The sequence below is a fragment of the Ovis aries genome, chromosome 1, assembly GCF_016772045.2.
Source record: "Ovis aries strain OAR_USU_Benz2616 breed Rambouillet chromosome 1, ARS-UI_Ramb_v3.0, whole genome shotgun sequence".
Lineage (NCBI taxonomy): Eukaryota > Metazoa > Chordata > Mammalia > Artiodactyla > Bovidae > Ovis > Ovis aries.
In genome coordinates this window covers 61,995,141-62,014,160 of record NC_056054.1, presented here as the reverse complement: position 1 = coordinate 62,014,160, position 19,020 = coordinate 61,995,141, and the positions used below count along the sequence as shown (strand labels likewise).

The window sequence follows — 19,020 nt, the reverse complement described above, 5'->3', positions numbered from 1 at the left end:
AGAGCTCAATTTTTTTGTTTTTAAGATGAAGACTAAAATAGAAGTACTAATGTTTTCTGTTCTCCCAATGGATGTTTTGCACAGCCCACTTTAGGGACTACTTAGTGGAAAGACCACGTCTCTTCCATTGGTTATAATTACAGTCCTGTGTCCGCATCTCATTGGTTCTCTTTGACCTAGGTTCAGTCATGTGCCCATTTCTGAGTTCAGAGTCCTTAAAATAGTCAAAGCAAAATTTTTCTAATGTATGAGATGCCAGAAATATCTGACTAGGCATAAACAGAGAGATGATATATTAACTTTCAAGTGAGCTATAGTTTGGAGTCTTATAATCACTGAGGCTCCGTGGCTCAGTCATGTCTGACTCTTTGTGACCCCAGGCACTGTAGCCCACCAGGCTCCTCTCTCCATGGAATTTTCCAGGCAAGAATATTGGAATGGGTTGTCATTTCCTACTCCAAGGCTGCAGATATTTCTGACCAAGAGATTGCATCTCTTGTACCTCCTGCCTTGGCAAGCAGATTCTTTCCACTGTGCCATCTGGGAAGCCCCCATAATCACTGATATATCATGCAAGATACACAGTCTTTTCAGAACAGAGTTACAAAACAGAGATTCTCTATTTCCATAACAATTTAATTATAATAGTTGGTGCTAAATTTCTGGGATTTCAAACTTAGAATATCATGAAAGTGTCCCATTTAGTTTTTGTTAATACTCTAGTAACATGTGAATGGTATATATTAAGATGTTGGAATTGACAAGTCTTGCAAATAAAATCCTATTTTTATAATTTTGATGGTGGCCATTTGGAACAAGATGGATAGCTATATGTAAAGGCAAGTGGTAGAGGATCCTGAATCATTTTCATATTTCTAAAGTGAAAAGGATTTCACTGGTTAGAGAGAGTTTTGCTTTAAAGAATGGGTAAAACATGTGAATGGAAAGTATTCTTCAGGAGATTTCAGGCTGTTCAGTGTATTTAAAAATTGATCTTCTTTGCAGAGATGCAATGGCTCATCTTGATTCTGAGGTGAAAGAAGAACGTCTGAGAGAAGACCTGAGGTTTTATTTCATGAACCCTTGTGAAAAATTCCGAGCCAGACAACAGATTCCATGGAAAATGGGTTTGCAGATTTTGAAGATAGTCATGGTCACTACCCAGGTAAATGATATTATCAGTTCATTTGTTTTTTATCCTTACCCCAAGATGAACCTGTTTTTCCATGTTCTGCCACTTGACTTTTATCCTGAAAAGGCCACACACTCATGTTCATAAACCTCTAAAATTATGTTGACTCTGGAGAGCAGATGGTAGGTTGAAGTTCAGTTTAGATGACGACTTTGTTTTAGTAAGGGACTCTGAGGTCATCTCTCACGGGTTGTGTAAATATAGATAGTGTTAGATCTGAAGTGGGTAGGGTTTCTATATCTGAATGAGGCACAAGGCTGGTGAAGGCTGCCTGGTCCAAAGTTCTGTGTTCTTGAAATCTTTCATCTTTCTTCGAATATATCTTTTTTAAATATACTTTTGAAGTCTGCATTTTGGACTGCTTTGATTTTGGATTTACAGAATGCTAATGCTAAGTTTTCTTTTCATCAGAAGCTAAATGCTTAAGTAAACACTCCTCAACCTTACCCACGCCCCACCTACCTCCCCAGGCAGGCCTGGGTAAGGTGGGGGAGTGTTTACTTAGACACTTCGGAGTGTATCAGGAGTGTATAAAGGCTGCATTGGGACTTTTTGCTTAAATTGAAATTGTTAAATATTTTATTATCAATATCACAACAGTCACCCAAGTTGTCATCTAGTTTTGGGGCCTGAACCAGTTTTAGAGAGGCTTCTCTGTATGCAATTACATTTGAAACATGTGTCCTTTAAAAAACAGTACTGATTTGGAATATTAGGCTCCAGGGGCAAATAATCATTCTGTCATCAGTGTAAGTGTTTTTAAAGATTTGATTTCTGGAACACAAAAATTAATAGCTTCCTAAAAGCACCTCCATATGCTTTAGAAATGAGAAAGGTGGTTCCTGCCATAACTAAAGCTGCATCTTTATTCTTTGTTCATAAAGAGGTCTTGTTACTGCATGACACGCCACACCAGCTCATCACATTTTAGGGTAAGCAAGCTACTTCCAAAGAAACAAAGATGAGAGGCAGGGTCACTCTTAGATGTACATGGTTGGATTTTTTTTTTCTTTAAAAATTTTTTCATTTTAATTCTTGGTTTTGAAGTTTTAATTTTGGCAGCCTATAAAGTAGTGCATTGTTAGTATTACTTGGAAGAAGAAATAATGTCCCCTTTTGCCATTTGGTTAATTTTAATTATTCCCCAATTACTACTCTTGCCAAACTAGCTTTCAAGTTTTTGATCTATTAATATTATTAATATTCTAACTCAGCGAGGCATAAAATATCATCACCCTCTTTGACTTACATTTTTGGTCCTAATAGCTGCTGAATTCCATGGATGCTTCCTTCAAAACTGCATCTCCTTATGATTTGCCATATTCACTGTCTTGTCTCCAGCATAGACTCTTACCTTGTTAGTTAATTTAAAATATTGATGTGTATAAAGTACTTCATATGCTCCACACTATCTTGGGAATATAGCTGTGAATGTGTTATGCCTGCTGACAGCTCACACATAGCCTAGCAGTTCCATGTGGTACGCACATAAGTGCTTTATGTATGGTAGCTCATTTCAGCCTCACCAGACTCCATGAGGTAGGTTCAATTTTTACTCCCTTTGAATAGATGAGAATACTGAGCCAAAGAAAGTTGAGTAATTTGCATGTGGCCATTCAGCCAGGAGGGGCTTCCCAGATGCTCAGTTCAATCCTCACTCGTGTCCAGCTCTTTGTGACCTCATGAACCGCAAGCAGCACGCCAGGCCTCCCTTTCCATCACTAACTCCCGAAGTCCACCCAAACCCATGTCCATCGAGTTGGTGATGCCATCCAACCATCTCATCCTCTGTCGTCCCCTTCTCCTTCTGCCCTCAATTTTTCCCAGCATCAGGGTCTTTTCAAATGAGTCAGCTCTTCACATGAGGTGGCCAAAGTATTGGAGTTTCAGCTTCAACATCAGTCCTTCCAGTGAACACCCAGGACTTATCTCCTTTAGGATGGACTGGTTGGATCTCCTTGCAGTCCAAGAGACTCTCAAGAGTCTTCTCCAACACCACAGTTCAAAAGCATCAATTCTTCTGTGCTCAGCTTTCTTTATAGTCCAACTCTCATATCCATACATGACCACTGGAAAAACCATAGCCTTGACTAGACGGACCTTTGTTGACAAAGTAATGTCTCTGCTTTTTAATATGCTGCCTAGGTTGGTCATAACTTTCCTTCCAAGGAGTAAGTGTCTTTTAATTTCATGGTGCAATACCAGCTGCAGTGATTTTGGAGCCCAGAAAAATAAAGTCAGCCGCTGTTTCCACTGTTTCCCCATCTATTTGCCATGATGGCGCTAGTGATAAAGAATCCTCCTGCCAGTGCAGGAGATGTAAGAGGTGCAGGTTCAATCCCTGGGTCAGGAAGATCCCCTGGAGTAGGAAATGACAACCTACTTCAATATTCTTGCCTGGAGAATCCCATGGACAGAGGAACCTGGCGGGCTACAGTCCATGGGGTTGTGAAGAGTTGGACATGACTGAAGCAACTTAGCATGCATATATTCAGCCAGGAAGAGGCAGAGTCAGGATTTGAGCCCTGGTAGTCTCGCTCTAGAGTCTGCACTCGTTTTCTCATATTGTTTCTTTCCAGATGTACAGCCTCAGAGTTTGCACTTGAGAAATACACTCAAGTTAACTAGGCTGCTTATGGAATTCATCTTATGCTTACCTTTTTTATCTCCAAATCTACCAGTCCATTCAATACGCATGTCAGATTAATTTTTCTTAGAATGCTCTTATTGTGTCTCTTATTCTGAGAAACTTCTGTGGAACCATATTTCCCATAGAACTAAATTTTCACTCTGTGGCCTGGGATTCACAGATTTCCATAGTCTCCTTCAACTTGCCTTTCCAACAGGTTTTCATCTGCTGTTTCTTCCCCATGTCCCACCCAGATGGACACACTCAATGATTCTTGCCCCTGCCTTGTTTTTCCTCCAAGTACAGAGGAGCTCTTTTCTCCCTCATCTTTCAGCTGCTATTTGAAGTCCACCTCCCCTACCAGCCTTGCCTGATCGCTCAACATGTGTTTTTTCTTGGCTCACTAGTACCCCATGCTGGCTACATCACTAATTTCACTTTTAATAAAATATTTCTGGGACTTGATCATTTACCTTTTGGGTGGGTCTACCCTACCTCCCCTAATTAAACTGAGGTGGTTAAACTTGTATTCCCCTGTAGGGCCATTCTAATAAATTTTGCTACTTGGGTAATACATAATTGGAATGGAATTCTCAAATATCTTCCTTTCCTTCAAATCCCACTTTTCCCTCCTCCTCTTTTTCTGTCTCTTTTAGCACTCCATTCTCAAGTCTAATGGAATGAGTGGTGTTTTATAAACGTTGATGGGAAAGAAACATCTTTTAAAAGACATTCCTACTTTACATTCTTCAGTAATTTATAATCTTGAGAGAGGTTTCCACATTCTTTTGCCAGATCTGCTCTTTTCCTCCCGTATTCTTTGTATATTATTACAGTGGTATCTTGTTTTTACCTGGCACAGAATATTTTCTCCTCCATTGATTTCATAATCAGTTCTTAAATTCACAATCTTTGCCAGGCTGCACTTAATGTGTGATTATTTTTCTGTCTTATAGTCTCAACAAATCTTAAAATCTAGTTAGTGGGGCTAGAATGAATATTTTTGTCATTCCTTTCTTGAAAATAAAATCATTTGACCAACACTTCATCATCTCTTCACCCTTGCTCTGTAGTGGACCAGCCCTCCATCATCTCTTCACCCTTGCTCTGTAGCGTCTGTTTCATTCTGCCATAGTAAAAAGGGGACCTCATGATCTCCTCCCCAGGGTTTCTCTCTACTGAGATTCTTGGGGAATCCTACCTGGACCTGGTTTGAGGCTATACATGTGGATATTGTCTTGTTCTATAAACAATAGTATGGAGGGAATTTCTTGTTCTTGATGCCAGATGAGGGTGGGTCCAAGCAGAGATTATATCTCCATATTCTCTCATTCCCAAAGTTGAAGTATTGGGCTTTGAATCTAAGTAAGGTGGTGTTAGTTGCTCAGTCGTGTCTGACTCTTTGCAAGCCGGTGGACTATAGCCCACCAGGCTCTTCCGTCCATGAGATTCTCCAGGCAGGAATACTAAGGTGCGTTGCCATTTCCTACTCCAGGGAAATAAGATGGTAGCTGAAAATGTCAGTACGTTGAATGCTGCTGTCTTTGTTAAGTTATTCACTCCCCGTTCACTTTTTGGGTTTCTTTAGCTTAACTATAAGTGTGGGAAGAGGGACTCTCATGTCCCCTCTTCTAGAGTTAAATTGGCAGCTTTTCAGTTTGAGAGGTTGTATGGCCAAGTGGTCAAGAGAACTAACAGGTGAGTCAAACAGACTTGCTGTCACATTTCTAGCTGTTCCAACCTGGATAAAGTACCCAGCTTCAGGTTGCAAGTGTATAAAATGGGATGGACAGACTCAGTAAATGACTCTGACCTTGTGATGGCCACTGTTCCAGTTCCTGGATATATGTGCATGTGTGTGTGTATGCTCAGTTGTGTCCAACTCTTTGTGACTCCCATGCACTGACCCACCAGGAATTTTCCATGGAATTCTCCAGGCAAGAATGCTGCAGTGGGTTGCCATTCCCTACTCCAGGGGATCTTCCTGACCCAGGGATGGAACCTGAGTCTGCTGTGTCTCCTTCACTGGCAGATGGATTCTTTATCACTAGCACCACCTGGGAAGCCCATTCATTTGTGTATCAGTATGTAATAAACCCCCCAGTCATGTGTATATTGGTCCCCTGGTTTACTTTTATAGCTTTCGAAAAGCAACATGACCTTTCCTTTTCTATCATTTCCTTGCAGGCACCATTGATAGACATCACATGCTTGAAATAACTTTTAGCCTTTGGTTGCTTGATTTTCAGCACAGGTTGGATGTTGTGGGACTTCTTATCTATCTTCCTTAGAACAGCTGGGTTTAGCAATCGCTCAATCTTTTGATTTGGTATTTAAGGAATGTGATCTGGTGAGGCTCAGATGCTAAAGAGTGTCATCTGTGTACATTCTCCAACAGCAGTTGCAGTTCTGGAAAGCTAGCACCTAAATTCTTTCCTCGAAAGGGAAGCCCCAAATCAGAATTTTCTGCAGATGAAAAATCACGCAGCATAATAGAAGTGACTTTGGAGTTAGACATGGCTTTCATTCTAGTTAGGTGACATGGGCAGTGTAATGAGACTAAATCTGTTTTTACATGTGTAAAGTGGGGGTAAGAGTATTAACATTTTCATAGGCTGGTTGTGTTAGTAAATGAGATGGTGCAGGTAAAGCAGTTAGTACAGTGCCTAGAGAATGATAATTGCTGAAAAGTGGTAACTATTTTAAATTATTTAGCCTTTTAAGAAAGTCAGACAAAATTTGAAAACTAAAAAACATAAATCACTAAAAAGAGTATGTAAGTTTGCGTGTGCAAATTAGCATCTGTTCATCGGAAAGGTCTAGTAATTAAACCGTGGAGTGACAGCAGGTAGCACAAATGTCAAGGTCATCTTGTTGAACTTGCTGGTTTCACATAACAGCGGAGTCCCAGATTGTTTTGGTGACTTTAGCAGGGTGAAGTTTGGGGAAAATTTTCTGGACTCTCACTGTCTTAGAAAGCAGATGAAAAGATAAAGTAGGGAGATGGGGAAGAGAGTGTGGGCCGGGGTTTATAAAGGTTTGACTTCTACAGTTGCATATGTGTGTCTGTGTGTGTGCATGAGAGATAGAGAAGTAGAACACTTGTGAGGCTGTATATATGAAACAGGGTATGTGAGATAGTGTTTATGAGAGTGTGAGAGCAAGTGTGCAAGAGAGTGTGAGAGAGTGAGTGTCCATTTGAGTGTGAGTGGAGAGAGAGGCTGTGTGTGGAATGCCTTGGGTTTGGGGGTAAACAGTCAGTGCCTGCTAATTTCCCCTCCTTTTTAGATTCTAAGAGGAAAACTTTAAGGCAGAAAGAACACACTCATTCCTGGTGAAGAAAGCCTTTGACATCTAACCCTGTGCTATGATACAGTTTAAGGGGAATAAGTAGAAGTTCTATCACAGGAAGATGGGTGCTTGGTGACAATGAGTGGGTTTGCCATCACGGAGGTGGAGTGAGCCCTGTTATTCTGTGTGGTGCTTTGATGCTGTAGATCTTGGAGGCAGGAACTCTTAGGTATAAATCTTATGTGAGTTCTTGCCGAGCTAGAGGACTGAATTCTTTGATGATAATTTCCTCTTAGCTGGAGGAAGTATTATATAGGCCACTTTTCAAAAATGTTTTTAAAAAGTCGCATGCAAAACAGATATGATTTTTAAAAATATTTGCAATTTCTAAATGTCAGATCATTTAGATTTGACTATCAAACAGTAAAACATGAGAATTAGTGGTTTACTAAGTATGGTTGAATATAGCAGGGTTGAACATAGCAGGCTTGAACCACACAGATTCACTTCTGCATAGACAGAGATATATTTCAGTAGTAAATACAACACTGCTACACAGTCCATGATCCACAGTTGGTTGAGTCCTTGAGCCCTCAGGGTGGACTATAAATCATACTTAGATTAACCCCTATATTGTTCAAGGGTCAGATGTATATCAATTTTGAGAACCATTAATTTGAAATGCAAGTATAAGAAAAATGGATTCAAATTTTAGATAACCAAGGACCTACTGTGTGTCATAGGAAAATATACTCAATATCTTGCAATAACCTATAATGGAAGAGAATATAAAAAATAATGTGTATATTTATATAGAGGTATAATTAAATCACTTTGCTATACATCTGAAACTATTACAACATTGTAAATCAATTATATTCAATAAAAATTTTAAAAAGAAAAAATAGCATATCTATTAAAAAAATAAAAATAAAAATGGATTCAGGCTTAACTTTGAATTTCTCCTTTCTCTTCTCCTTCTCTGTCAATAAAGGCCAGTAAGTATATTAGTCTGGTCCCATCACTTCATGGGAAATAGATGGGGAAACAGTGGAAACAGTGTCAGACTTTATTTTTGGGGGCTCCAAAATCACTCCAGATGATGATTGCAGCCATGAAATTAAAAGACGCTTACTCCTTGGAAGAAAAGTTATGACCAACCTAGACAGCATATTAAAAAGCAGAGACATTACTTTGCCGACTAAGGTCCTTCTAGTCAAGGCTATGGTTTTTCCAGTAGTCATGTATGGATGTGAGAGTTGGACTATAAAGAAAGCTGAGCACAGAAGAATTGATGCTTTTGAACTGTGGTATTGGAGAAGACTCTTGAGAGTCCCTTGGACTGCAAGGAGATCCAACCAGGCCATTCTAAAGGAGATCAGTCCTGTGTGTTCATTGGAAGGACTGATGTTGAAGCTGAAACTCCAATACTTTGGCTACCTCATGCGAAGAGTTGACTCATTTGAAAAGACCCTGATGCTGGGAGGGGTTGGGGGCAGGAGGTGAAGGGGACGACAGAGGATGAGATGGCTGGATGGCATCACTGACTCGATGGACATGAGTTTGAGTGAACTCCGGGAGTTGGTGATGGACAGGGAGGCCTGGCATGCTGTGATTCATGGGGTCGCAAAGAGTCGGACACGACTGAGCAACTGAACTGAACTGAAGGGTATTAGTCGTTGGGAGTGGTCACCTCTTCTAATTTTATGCTACTTCAAGTTGCTAATATAGCTTGATGAGGTTGTTTCTAGGGGGAAGAATTCTTGTCTTTTGACATTGATATGATTAATAGAAACCAAAGCAGTGAGATGTTTCTTGCTGATGTTTATAGATGAGGGTTAATGATAGTAAGAAGGCATTTGCCTTCCTTGGAAAATGGTAAAATACATATATTTCTATTTTATTTTCTTTCCTAGCTTGTTCGTTTTGGTTTAAGTAACCAGCTGGTCGTTGCTTTCAAAGAAGAAAACACTGCTGCTTTTAAGCACCTGTTTTTGAAAGGATATTCTGGTTCAGATGAAGATGATTACAGTTGCAGTGTGTATACCCAAGAGGACACATATGACAGCATCTTTTTTGCTATTAATCAGGCAAGTCTTTTGTTGTGAATTATTAATATCTAAACTTGAAGAATATATTGATGCTTGACCTTGACCTTGACCTGTTATCTTAGCAAAAAAATTATGCGTATATTCTGGTATATATAACATATTAAGATATATAACGTATTCTGATTTAACTGCCAAAAAGTGTTTATTGCTATTTCTGTAGCTACATTTCCATACAATAGATTTTGCTGATTTAAATTTTTATGTTTTAAGATTTATATTTGTATTTATCCCTTCCCACCCACTTCTGTTGGGAATTACTTTATCCCAGATCAGATAGCCAAATAGCTAAAAACAGGCTTATAGTCTCAGAAGGTGTGATGAATGAGAGATCAAATCTAAGATTCTAAATCTCAATTTTGGTATTTTATCATTAATAAGCCTAGCTGAACCCTAAGAATATGGAGTAGGATATGTCATATCTAGACAGTATTGAGAAACCAGATTGGTAGGCCTGAAGAAAGTATTTAAAGGAGAGAAATACTTATTCTTTCATTCATCCATTTACTCAATCCATAAATATTTTGGTACCTATTATGTACCAGGTACTATTCAACACACTGGGGCTACATCATGAATAAAAGAGACAAAACCCCTGTCCTTATAGAACTTAATTCTGGAGGAGAGAGCCAGGCAAATGAAAAGAAGTGAAATAGTACTAGATGCTGATTCCTTGAAAACACCACCCCACCAAAAACAAACAAACAAAACAAAATATATTGAGAACAAAACTAAATTCGCTGCTAACAGTAGTAACAGAGGTGTTCTGTTGACTTCACTAATAGTCAGGGTGCTCCTTGACTATTTTCCGTAGGGTATAGAGTGCAAACTCCAAATATAGATTTTGAAGTCTGGTGTAAGGCAGGTCTTTCAGTGAGAGGGGAGCTTGATAAGAATTGAAAAAAGGTCCTCATATAATTAATAGTTTAGGATTGGTGGATATAGCAATCCTATATCCCCAAATCCCTGTGAGGGTTTGGGGAGGTATTCAAATATCAATAACCTCAGATATGCAGATGACACCACCCTTATGGGAGAAAGTGAAGAGGAACTAAAAAGCCTCTTGATGAAAGTGAAAGAGTAAAGTGAAAAAGTTGGCTTAAAGCTCAACATTCATGGCATCTGGTCCCATTACTTCATGGGAAATAGAGGGGGAAACAGTGGAAACAGTGTCAGACTTTATTTTTGGGGGCTCCAAAATCACTGCAGATGGTGACTGCAGCCATGAAATTAAAAGATGCTTACTCCTTGGAAGAAAAGTTATGACCAACTTAGATAGCATATTCAAAAGCAGAGACATTACTTTGCCGACTAAGGTCCGTCTAGTGGGCTTCCCTGGTGGCTCAGACGGTAAAGCGTCTGTCTGCAGTGCAGGAGACCCGGGTTCGATCCCTGGTTTGGGAAGATCCCCTGGAGAAAGAAATGGCAGCCCACTCCAGTATTCTTGCTTGGAAAATCCCATGAACAGCGGAGCCTGGTAGGCTACTGTCCATTGGGTCGCAAAGAGTCGGACACAAATGAGCGACTTCACTTTCAGTCAAGGCTATGGTTTTTCCAGTAGTCATGTATGGATGTGAGAGTTGGACTGTGAAGAAGGCTGACCGCCGAAGAATTGATGCTTTTGAACTGTGGTGTTGGAGAAGACTCTTGAGAGTCCCTTGGACTACAAGGAGATCCAACCAGTCCATTCTGAAGGAGATCAACCCTGGGATTTCTTTGTAAGGAATGATGCTAAAGCTGAAACTCCAGTACTTTGGCCAACTCATGCGAAGAGTTGACTCATTGGAAAAGACTTTGATGCTGGGAGGGATTGGGGGCAGGAGGAGAAGGAGACGACCCAGAATGAGATGGCTGGATGGCATCACTGACTCGATGGACATGAGTCTGAGTGAACTCCAGGAGATGGTGATGGACAGGGAGGCCTGGCGTGCTGTGATTCATGGGGTCGCAAAGAGTCAGACACGACTGAGCGACTGAACTGAACTGAACTGAACAAAGAGTCTTTGAAGTTGTTAGACTGAATCTTCAAATTGGTCATTTGTTTGAGGTTTTTCAATGTTTCTGAAATAAACAATACAGTTATTGTTTTTAAGTTCCTGGGCAATAGTTTCCTGGAATAATAAATCCATGTTAATAAAGATGTTGTTCAGTCACTAAGTTGTACGTGACTCTTTGCAACCCCATGGATTGCAGCACACCAGGCTTCCCTGTCCTTCACCTATCTCCTGTAGTTTGCTCAAATTCTTGTCCATTGAGTTGGTGACACCATCTCATCCTTTGTCACCCCCTCCTCCTCCTGCCCTCTTTCTCAGCATCAGGGTCTTTTCCAGTGAGTTGGCTCTTCAAATCAGGTGGCCAAAGTACTGAAGCTTCAGTTTCAGCATCAGTCCTTCCAATGAATATTCAGAGTTGATTTCCTTGATTCAGGGTTGACTGGTTTGATCTCCTTGCTGACCAAGGGACTCTCAAGAGTCTTCTCCAAGACCACAATTCAAAAGCACCAGTTCTTTGGTGAGATGGGGGCCAGTAAAACCCTGTTAGTGCAGATAGGCAGATGGGAAAGCTGTGTTAATGTAAGCTGTGGGTGTGGATGGCTTGGGTCCTCAGAGGTATGTCGAAAATGATAACTGGAATAAAGCAGGGGAGGAGACTGGACTGCCTGTTGATGCCTGTATATTAGAGATAGATGTTTATAATTTTCATTGGGTGATAAGGACTGGCCTCCTGGAGGCAATAATATTCGCATAAGGTCTGAAGTGAACCTTGCAGATAGATAACCTGGGCTTCTAGGCAAAGGCCACATCAAAGGCCCCAGGCGGGAGTGTGCCTTGAGAGTTCCAGGAACTGCCTGGAGGCCTACATGGCTTGGGAGGTGGTGGGTGGAGCCAGTGGCCCATAGTGGGCTAGGAGGTCAGAGAGATAGGCAGGACCTTGTCTTTGGCTCAGAGTAGTTGGGAGCCTCTGTCCAGATGTTTACTTTAGTTTCAGGTACTGTGGGGCAGTATGTTTTTACTCAACCCAAGAAAATTACCTTGTGGTATTTTACTTTTGCGGAATTCTGTTGAGGAATATGAGACAAACAAAAAAAAGTTAAATGAATGTTCCATGTACTGTAACTTCTGATGAAACTTGTTAGGCTCATAAGTATTTTTATTTAACTATTTTTAATAGTTTCATCGGCTAAGGAACTTGTCTCTGGGAACCCTTGGTTATGGAGAAAGTGAAGACAACAGGATTGCTTTAAAAGTCTGTAAGCAGCATTACAAGAAAGGGACCATGTTTCCTTCTAATGAGACACTGAATATTGACAGCGACATTGAAATAGGTAACGCAATGGTAATTTGATTCTGCGCCTTTATCAGCTTCTGTGTTAAGAGTGAAATACACCCTCGTGCACAGGCAACCCAAATGAAACCACTCAGCTAATCTATTTGAGGCTTCAACATTTGCCTGTCAAGGGCTTTGGGTCAGAAAACTGTGGGTGTGCTGTGACTGGACCAGGAACATTTGTGGATATCTTTGGTGCAACTCAAGATTGTTGGGTTTAGGGTAAATGCACAGGTGTTTCCTGTTTAAGTTTTTCTCTCCATGATGGGGTGATTAGGCTTTTTGAAAAAAAAAAAAAAAAAAAGAGTCTGTATTTGTTAAATGACATATTGTGGGTTAAAATGCTTGGTATGCTTGCTTTTGCATGCCCAGTCCTTCCGTCATGTCTGACTCTTTAAGATCCTATGGACTGTAGCCCTCCAGGCTCCTCTGTCCATGGGATTTTCCAGGCAAGAATACTGGAGTGGCTCATTTGTTAAATATATCAATGCTCTTTCAAAGGAGAATTGTGATTAATAACTCATTTTCTCTGGAGACCTTTTGGCAAAAGTTAACATCTCATTAAGTAGAATTGTTTTGTGACATGCTGTTAAGGATTTAAAAGCATACGGTATATAAATGCAAAGTATTTGACTTGAGGTTCTGGAGATTTTGTCATTCATTCAACAAACCTCTGGTGCACAGCTTCCACGCCTCAGGCATTCCTACGGTTAGGGCTGCAGAGATAATCTGTCCTAGGATAACCTAATCTGTTAGGTTAGAGATAATCTGTCATGGCTCCTCAACTAGCTAACAGGTCAGGAATCAGGGTCCTAGTAGCAGTGTGAATTTGGAGTGGTTTTATTAAAAAGAGAGCTTCATTGTTCATTTGCCCATATTTCCTGTAACTCGATTCTAAGGTGTCTTGGTAATATAATAGAGGGACAGCCGTATAAAACAAAGGTTCTCGTGCTTTTTTTCAGCAGGCTATCTGTTTAGAATCTTTAATGAGTAAATGTGACCCGTCCTCTTGCCGCTAAAACAAATAGCCCCAAGCCAGCACAGTCAGGTTGCTTCCAGAGACCCATCAATAGCTCTGTGGCCAGCAGCCTTATCTGATTGCCTCACAGGATCTTCTTGGAGAAGGCAATGGCAACCCACTCCAGTGTTCTTGCCTGGAGAATCCCAGGGACAGAGGAGCCTGGTGGGCTGCCGTCTATGGGGTCACACAGAGTCGGACACGACTGAAGCGACTCAGCAGCAGCAGCCGCACAGGATCTTCTCTCCTGAGAGCTGTTTTGTCGTCAGTCTGCAGGGGCTGATCCAGTTTCACCCTGAATCTTTTTCCTGAGCTCTCAGCTGTGCTCCCCGCCTTGGGCAGTTCCTGTAACTGTGATGAGAGTACTGACAGGTGGAGCTGAAAGCTTGTCCAGTGACCCTCTGCTTACAATAAACTATTAGCCACCTGTCCTTTTAAAAATGTGAGACTTAATTGGATCATATGACTGTTTTCCAGTGATTCATATGTTGTTTTCCTCAATTGATTTTTCTTGGAAAAATGATTAAAGAAATGTGGCCAAGTGGGTATCAGTGGCTAGGTGAGACATAATGCAGAAAGCAGGATTTATTCCCAGACTATCAGACCAAGTGTTCTTGGTCACTTCCTTTCTATCATATGGACCATTTTTAACCAAATAGAGAGAAGTTGATTATTAATTTGACTTTAAGAGACTGCTGAAGCCAGCCGATTGTATCTTTTGACTTATTAAAAATAACTGGTCAAAGAGAACTTTTTGATGTATCTATTCAAAAGGTGTAAAAATATTCTTAAAAATACTTGATACTGGGTTTTAGATTTTCTGGTCTTAGACACGTTGGAGGAAGCCTGCAGATGGTATAAATAGGGATTGAGTTTGACTTTATTGGTGTGGTGTTATAGTTTAAGTAGGTGAATTAGCAGAAGCTGTCCTAGATGACTTACTTATGAATTTTGCAGCATCTTTCCAACTAAGAGGAGCATCCTTCAGTGTGCTCACTGCAGAGATCTGTTGTGCACCGCTTTCCTGGTGGGTTTCTGTTTAGTTGCATGGCTGATAGAACAGTTCAAACTAAGGGTTTCCCTTAATTCATGCTGAGGGTATATACCCCTGTCTGCTCTAGACATATCGCTTTATAATTCAGCTTCACTGGAGATTGTTGTGAATCCTGTTAAAATAACTTTTTTTTTACAACATTTAGATGGGTATCATTCTAATACGGTGCTTCACTTTTTATACTGCACATTGAATTTCTTAAATTGTCCTTTCCACATGTTCTTAGCATGAAACATATGACCACTTCATCATTAGCCCCCTGTCATTTTAAGAACATATCCATTCCACCCTCCCTTTGTCTCTGGGAGGGTTGTTGTTCCATCTGCTCGAGTGTTCTGCCCTGTAAATGAGAAGCATTTGAATGATGAGGCTGCTACTCCAATACCAGTTTGTTCTGTTTGAGATTTGATGTTTTTTTTGACTTAGGGCTTTTGCCATGCTTAAAAAAACCCCTCAGTTCTTAGGTTTTGCTGCCACCAAGTGTGTGACTATAGCATAATAAGGTAAGACAGATGGCAGAGTTAAAGTGTAACTCTATTATCACAATGAAAGAACCTGAGTAATCAAGTAGCCTTTTATAAGGCAAATTTTACAGGTAGTGTAACACTGACTAACATATACTGCCACGTTTCTCTGAATCTAAGATGTCATCAATTTTTAAAAAGACTCATCAGTTTTAGAAACAATTGAAAATGACAAAAATTAATGTCTTAGAATGAATGAAATACAGGAGAAAAAGACCTAGGATAGTATATCTGGCACACAGATTTTTAACATATTACTCCTCCTTTCAGAATATTGTCATCTACTCAGATCAGTTTAATTTAAATGTTATTTTTTTCCTCTTCCTTTAGGATAAGAATGTTAGAGGTAGAAGGGCCTTAAATAGCCTCAGTTTGAACTTCACTTTACAGGTGAGGAAACTGAGGCGCAGTCAGACTTGGTGATGCCGTGATTCAGTGGCCAACGGTCTTTGCTTCTCCAGGCCCAGTGACATGGAGCTCACGTGGGAGCTTGTGAGACAGGCAGAATCTCAGGGCCCCTTAGAGCTGCTGAGTCCACATTTCCATCTTAACAAGGTCTGTGAATGATATGTACACACATTAAACTTGGGAAGTACTGGCTTCGTACTCCCCGGCTGAAGGCCTTTGACTTTGCACAGATCTCTCTCTTGCCAGCTTCACACATTTTCTACCATCCCTCACCATCAGCCTTCAGTGCACCCTGCACACGCTAGGACACCTCTGCCCATCAGTATGCTACGCTCTGTTGTGTCTAGTCTCCCAGTCGTGTCTGACTCTTTGCGACACTATGGACCTCCAGGCTCCTCTGTCCATGGGGATTCTCCAGGCAAGAATGCTGGAGTGGGTTGCCATGCCCTCCTCCAAGGGATCTTCCAGACCTAGGGATTGATCCCAGGTCTCCCGCATTGAAGGCAGATTCTTTACCAAGCTGAGCTAACAGGGAAGCCCTACCCATCAGCATGTTCCCTTACAAAAGCTGCTTGGGCAGGCGCTTGCCTTTCTCACTTCTTTCTCTCCTGGGTCCTCCCAACCGTCACCAGGGTCTTCCATTGGTGAGCCCCACTGCCACAGCTGCTGATACCCCTGGAGAAACAGGGCAGAGCAGAACACACTCATGGTGCCACCATAATCTGCAAGCCTCCTGGCACAGCCCCTCTGCGCTCCCTGTCAGCCTGGTGTTACAGAGGCAAGGCCATTGTCAAAGGCGCCCCCCACGGCACCAGGGCCCACCCGGTTCAGCTTTCAGAAGTCACACCCCTCCTCTCTGAGCTCAGCTCCTCCCTGAACTCCAGACTCCTCTTCCATTCACCCCACTATGACTCAGCTACTAAGGATTTCAAACCTGTTGCATTCAAACAGAACATTTCAAACCTCTCCCACTCTGCCCCTGCCACCCCATTTCTTTCTTACTCTTCCCCATCCCAGAAAATGAAAGCAGTATTTTCATATCATGCCACCATATTCCTAGTTGCTCAAGCCCCAAACCTGGAGGTGTTGATTTCTCTATTTCCATTGCCACCTCTGTACTCCAAACCTCTGTCGTTCTTGCTTGGATCTTCACCCACTGCCCTGTCCCTCAGCAATCAGAATATTTTTTTAAAACTTGGGGAAATGCAGTCATATCATTCCCTGGCCCAAAATCTGTAAGTGTCTTCCTGTTCTGTTTAGAATAAAACCCTCAAGTCCCTATAGTACTGGCCAACCGTCTGCCTCCTCTCAGGCCCTCATACCCACCCCTAGTTCATTGTTCCCACCTCTTTGCTGCTTGTTAAACAAGTCAGGACCTTTCTGACCTGGATCTTAGTGTCACTCAGTCATGTCTGACTCTTTACGACCCCATGGACTATAGCCTGCTGGGCCCTTCCATCCATGGCATTTTCTAGGCAAGAGTACTGGAGTGGGTTGTCATTTCCTTCTCCAGGGGATCTTCCCGACCCAGGGATGGAACCTGGGTCTCCCGCACTGCAGGCAGACTCTTTATTGTCTGAGCCACCAGGGAAGACCCCAAATAAGTCTAGAGTTTTCTGACCTGGATCTTAGTGCTTAAATTGCAGGATAATTGCTTTGCAGTATTGTGATGGTCTCTTCCATACATCAACGTGAATCAGCCGTGGGTTTACATATGTCCCCTCTATCCTGATCCTCCTTCCTGTCTCCCACCCTATCCCACCTCTCTAGGTTGTCACAGAGCACTGGGTTGAGCTCACTGCATCACCCAGCAAATTCCCACTGGCTATCTATTTTACATATGGTAATGTACATGTTTCCATGCTACTCTCTCAGTTCGTCCCAGCCTCTCCTTCCCCCAACTGCGTCCACAAGTCCATTCTCTGTGTTTGCGTCTCCACTGCTGCCCTGCAGTGGAGGTTCATCAGTACCATCTTTCTAGATTCCATACACATGCCTTCATATACAATATTTGTCTTTCTCTTTCTGACTTACTTCACTCTGTACAATAGGCTGTAGGCTCATCCACCTCGTTCAGATTGACTCAAATGAGTTCTTTTTTATAGCTGAGTAATACTCCATTGTATATATGTACCACAAGGTTTGTTCTGTCTGGAGCACTCCCCTTGCATCTGTGCTCAGCTGGGGCTCCTTCCTCCTTCAGGTGTCAGTTCAAACAGCCCCAGTGCCTCGAAGCCCCTCCCCAGCAGTTCTCCCCAGGGAGGGCCACGCCACCCTCTGATCCCCCAGCGCTTCGCTCTGTCTTTGCAATAGTGTGCATACTGTGAAATCGTCTTGTGTGTATTTCTCATTCTTGGCTTATCTCCCCTGCTACAGTGTAAGTTCCATATGGACCTTGTCTGTCTTGTTCATTGCTGTCTTCAGTGCCTGGCCTCTGAAAGCTTTCAGCAGATATTTACTGAACATCAGGTAGAAAGCCTGGGTCTCCTGAGTTTCTGAAATAGAAGCTCAGGGGTCAGCCTCATCAGTGTACTGGGGAAAAGCTCAGGCTCTGGAACTGAGCACATGTGGACTTAAATTCTGGTTGGCCACCAGCTTGCTGTGTGACCTTGAGGAAGTTTCTTGGCCTCTCTGTGCCTTGCTTGGTCCATCTGTAAAATCAATAGTGTCCATCTCACAAGGTTGCTGCAGGAGCTAAACAAGATGATGCATTAAACAAGAGAACATATAAAACCCCAAGCACAATGCCTGGCAGAGAGTAAGTCCCCATATGTGTTTGCTATTTTCATCATCATGAGTCTTTTTCTATAAAAAGTGAGTTTCTTTTGATTATCTACCCTCATTGTATCAATCAAGGCCCAGTCAGGTAAACCAACACTGAATTCTTCTCCACCCTAATGGTCCGTTTGCCAAACACAGGGAGACACCCCCTATGACACCTGCCCTTAAATATTGTGGCTGGTGAATTGTCCATTCAGCTCCATGTCCTCAGTTTTGGACCAGAATACCTGATTTTCGTAAAATGTAAGTGTATCCTCCATAGTTTGAGTGTCCTATATGCTAAGCAGTGTTTAACAGCCACAACAGTTATGCCCTTGCTCTCACAGACCTTGTCCTCTAGTTGAGAGAATAGATAAGCAAATGAAGAGTCGAACTGTGGCAGAAGATTCTCAGAGAAAAACCCATGGGCCCTACCCGGATTCTCGAGCACCTAGCTAGTGTCTGGAGAAGGCAATGGCACCCCACTCCAGTACTCTTGCCTGGAAAATCCCATGGACGGAGGAGCCTGGTAGGCTGCAGACCATGGGGTTGCTAAGAGTCGGAAACAACTGAGGGACTTCACTTTCACTTTTCACTTTCATGCACTGGAGAAGGAAATGGCAACCTACTCCAGTGTTTTTGCCTGGAGAATCCCAGGGACGACAGAGCCTGGTGGGCTGCCATCTCTGGGGTCGCACAGAGTCGGACA

At 42.0% G+C, this 19,020-nt stretch overlaps 1 protein-coding gene across 7 annotated transcripts in view; it reads left to right on the top strand.

Annotated features, from left to right (window-relative positions):
• The window catches only part of MCOLN2 (mucolipin TRP cation channel 2), a 67,186-nt gene that overhangs the window by 15,740 nt on the left and 32,426 nt on the right, over window positions 1-19,020 (top strand). For all 7 annotated transcript variants that reach the window (XM_042250465.2, XM_060411337.1, XM_042250438.2 and 4 more), the window contains 3 exons: window positions 1,006-1,165; window positions 9,029-9,202; window positions 12,392-12,545. In XM_042250465.2, coding sequence (XP_042106399.1) covers window positions 1,013-1,165; window positions 9,029-9,202; window positions 12,392-12,545 — 481 coding nt within the window. In that variant the 5' untranslated portion in view covers window positions 1,006-1,012. The remainder of the gene's footprint in view (window positions 1-1,005; window positions 1,166-9,028; window positions 9,203-12,391; window positions 12,546-19,020) is intronic.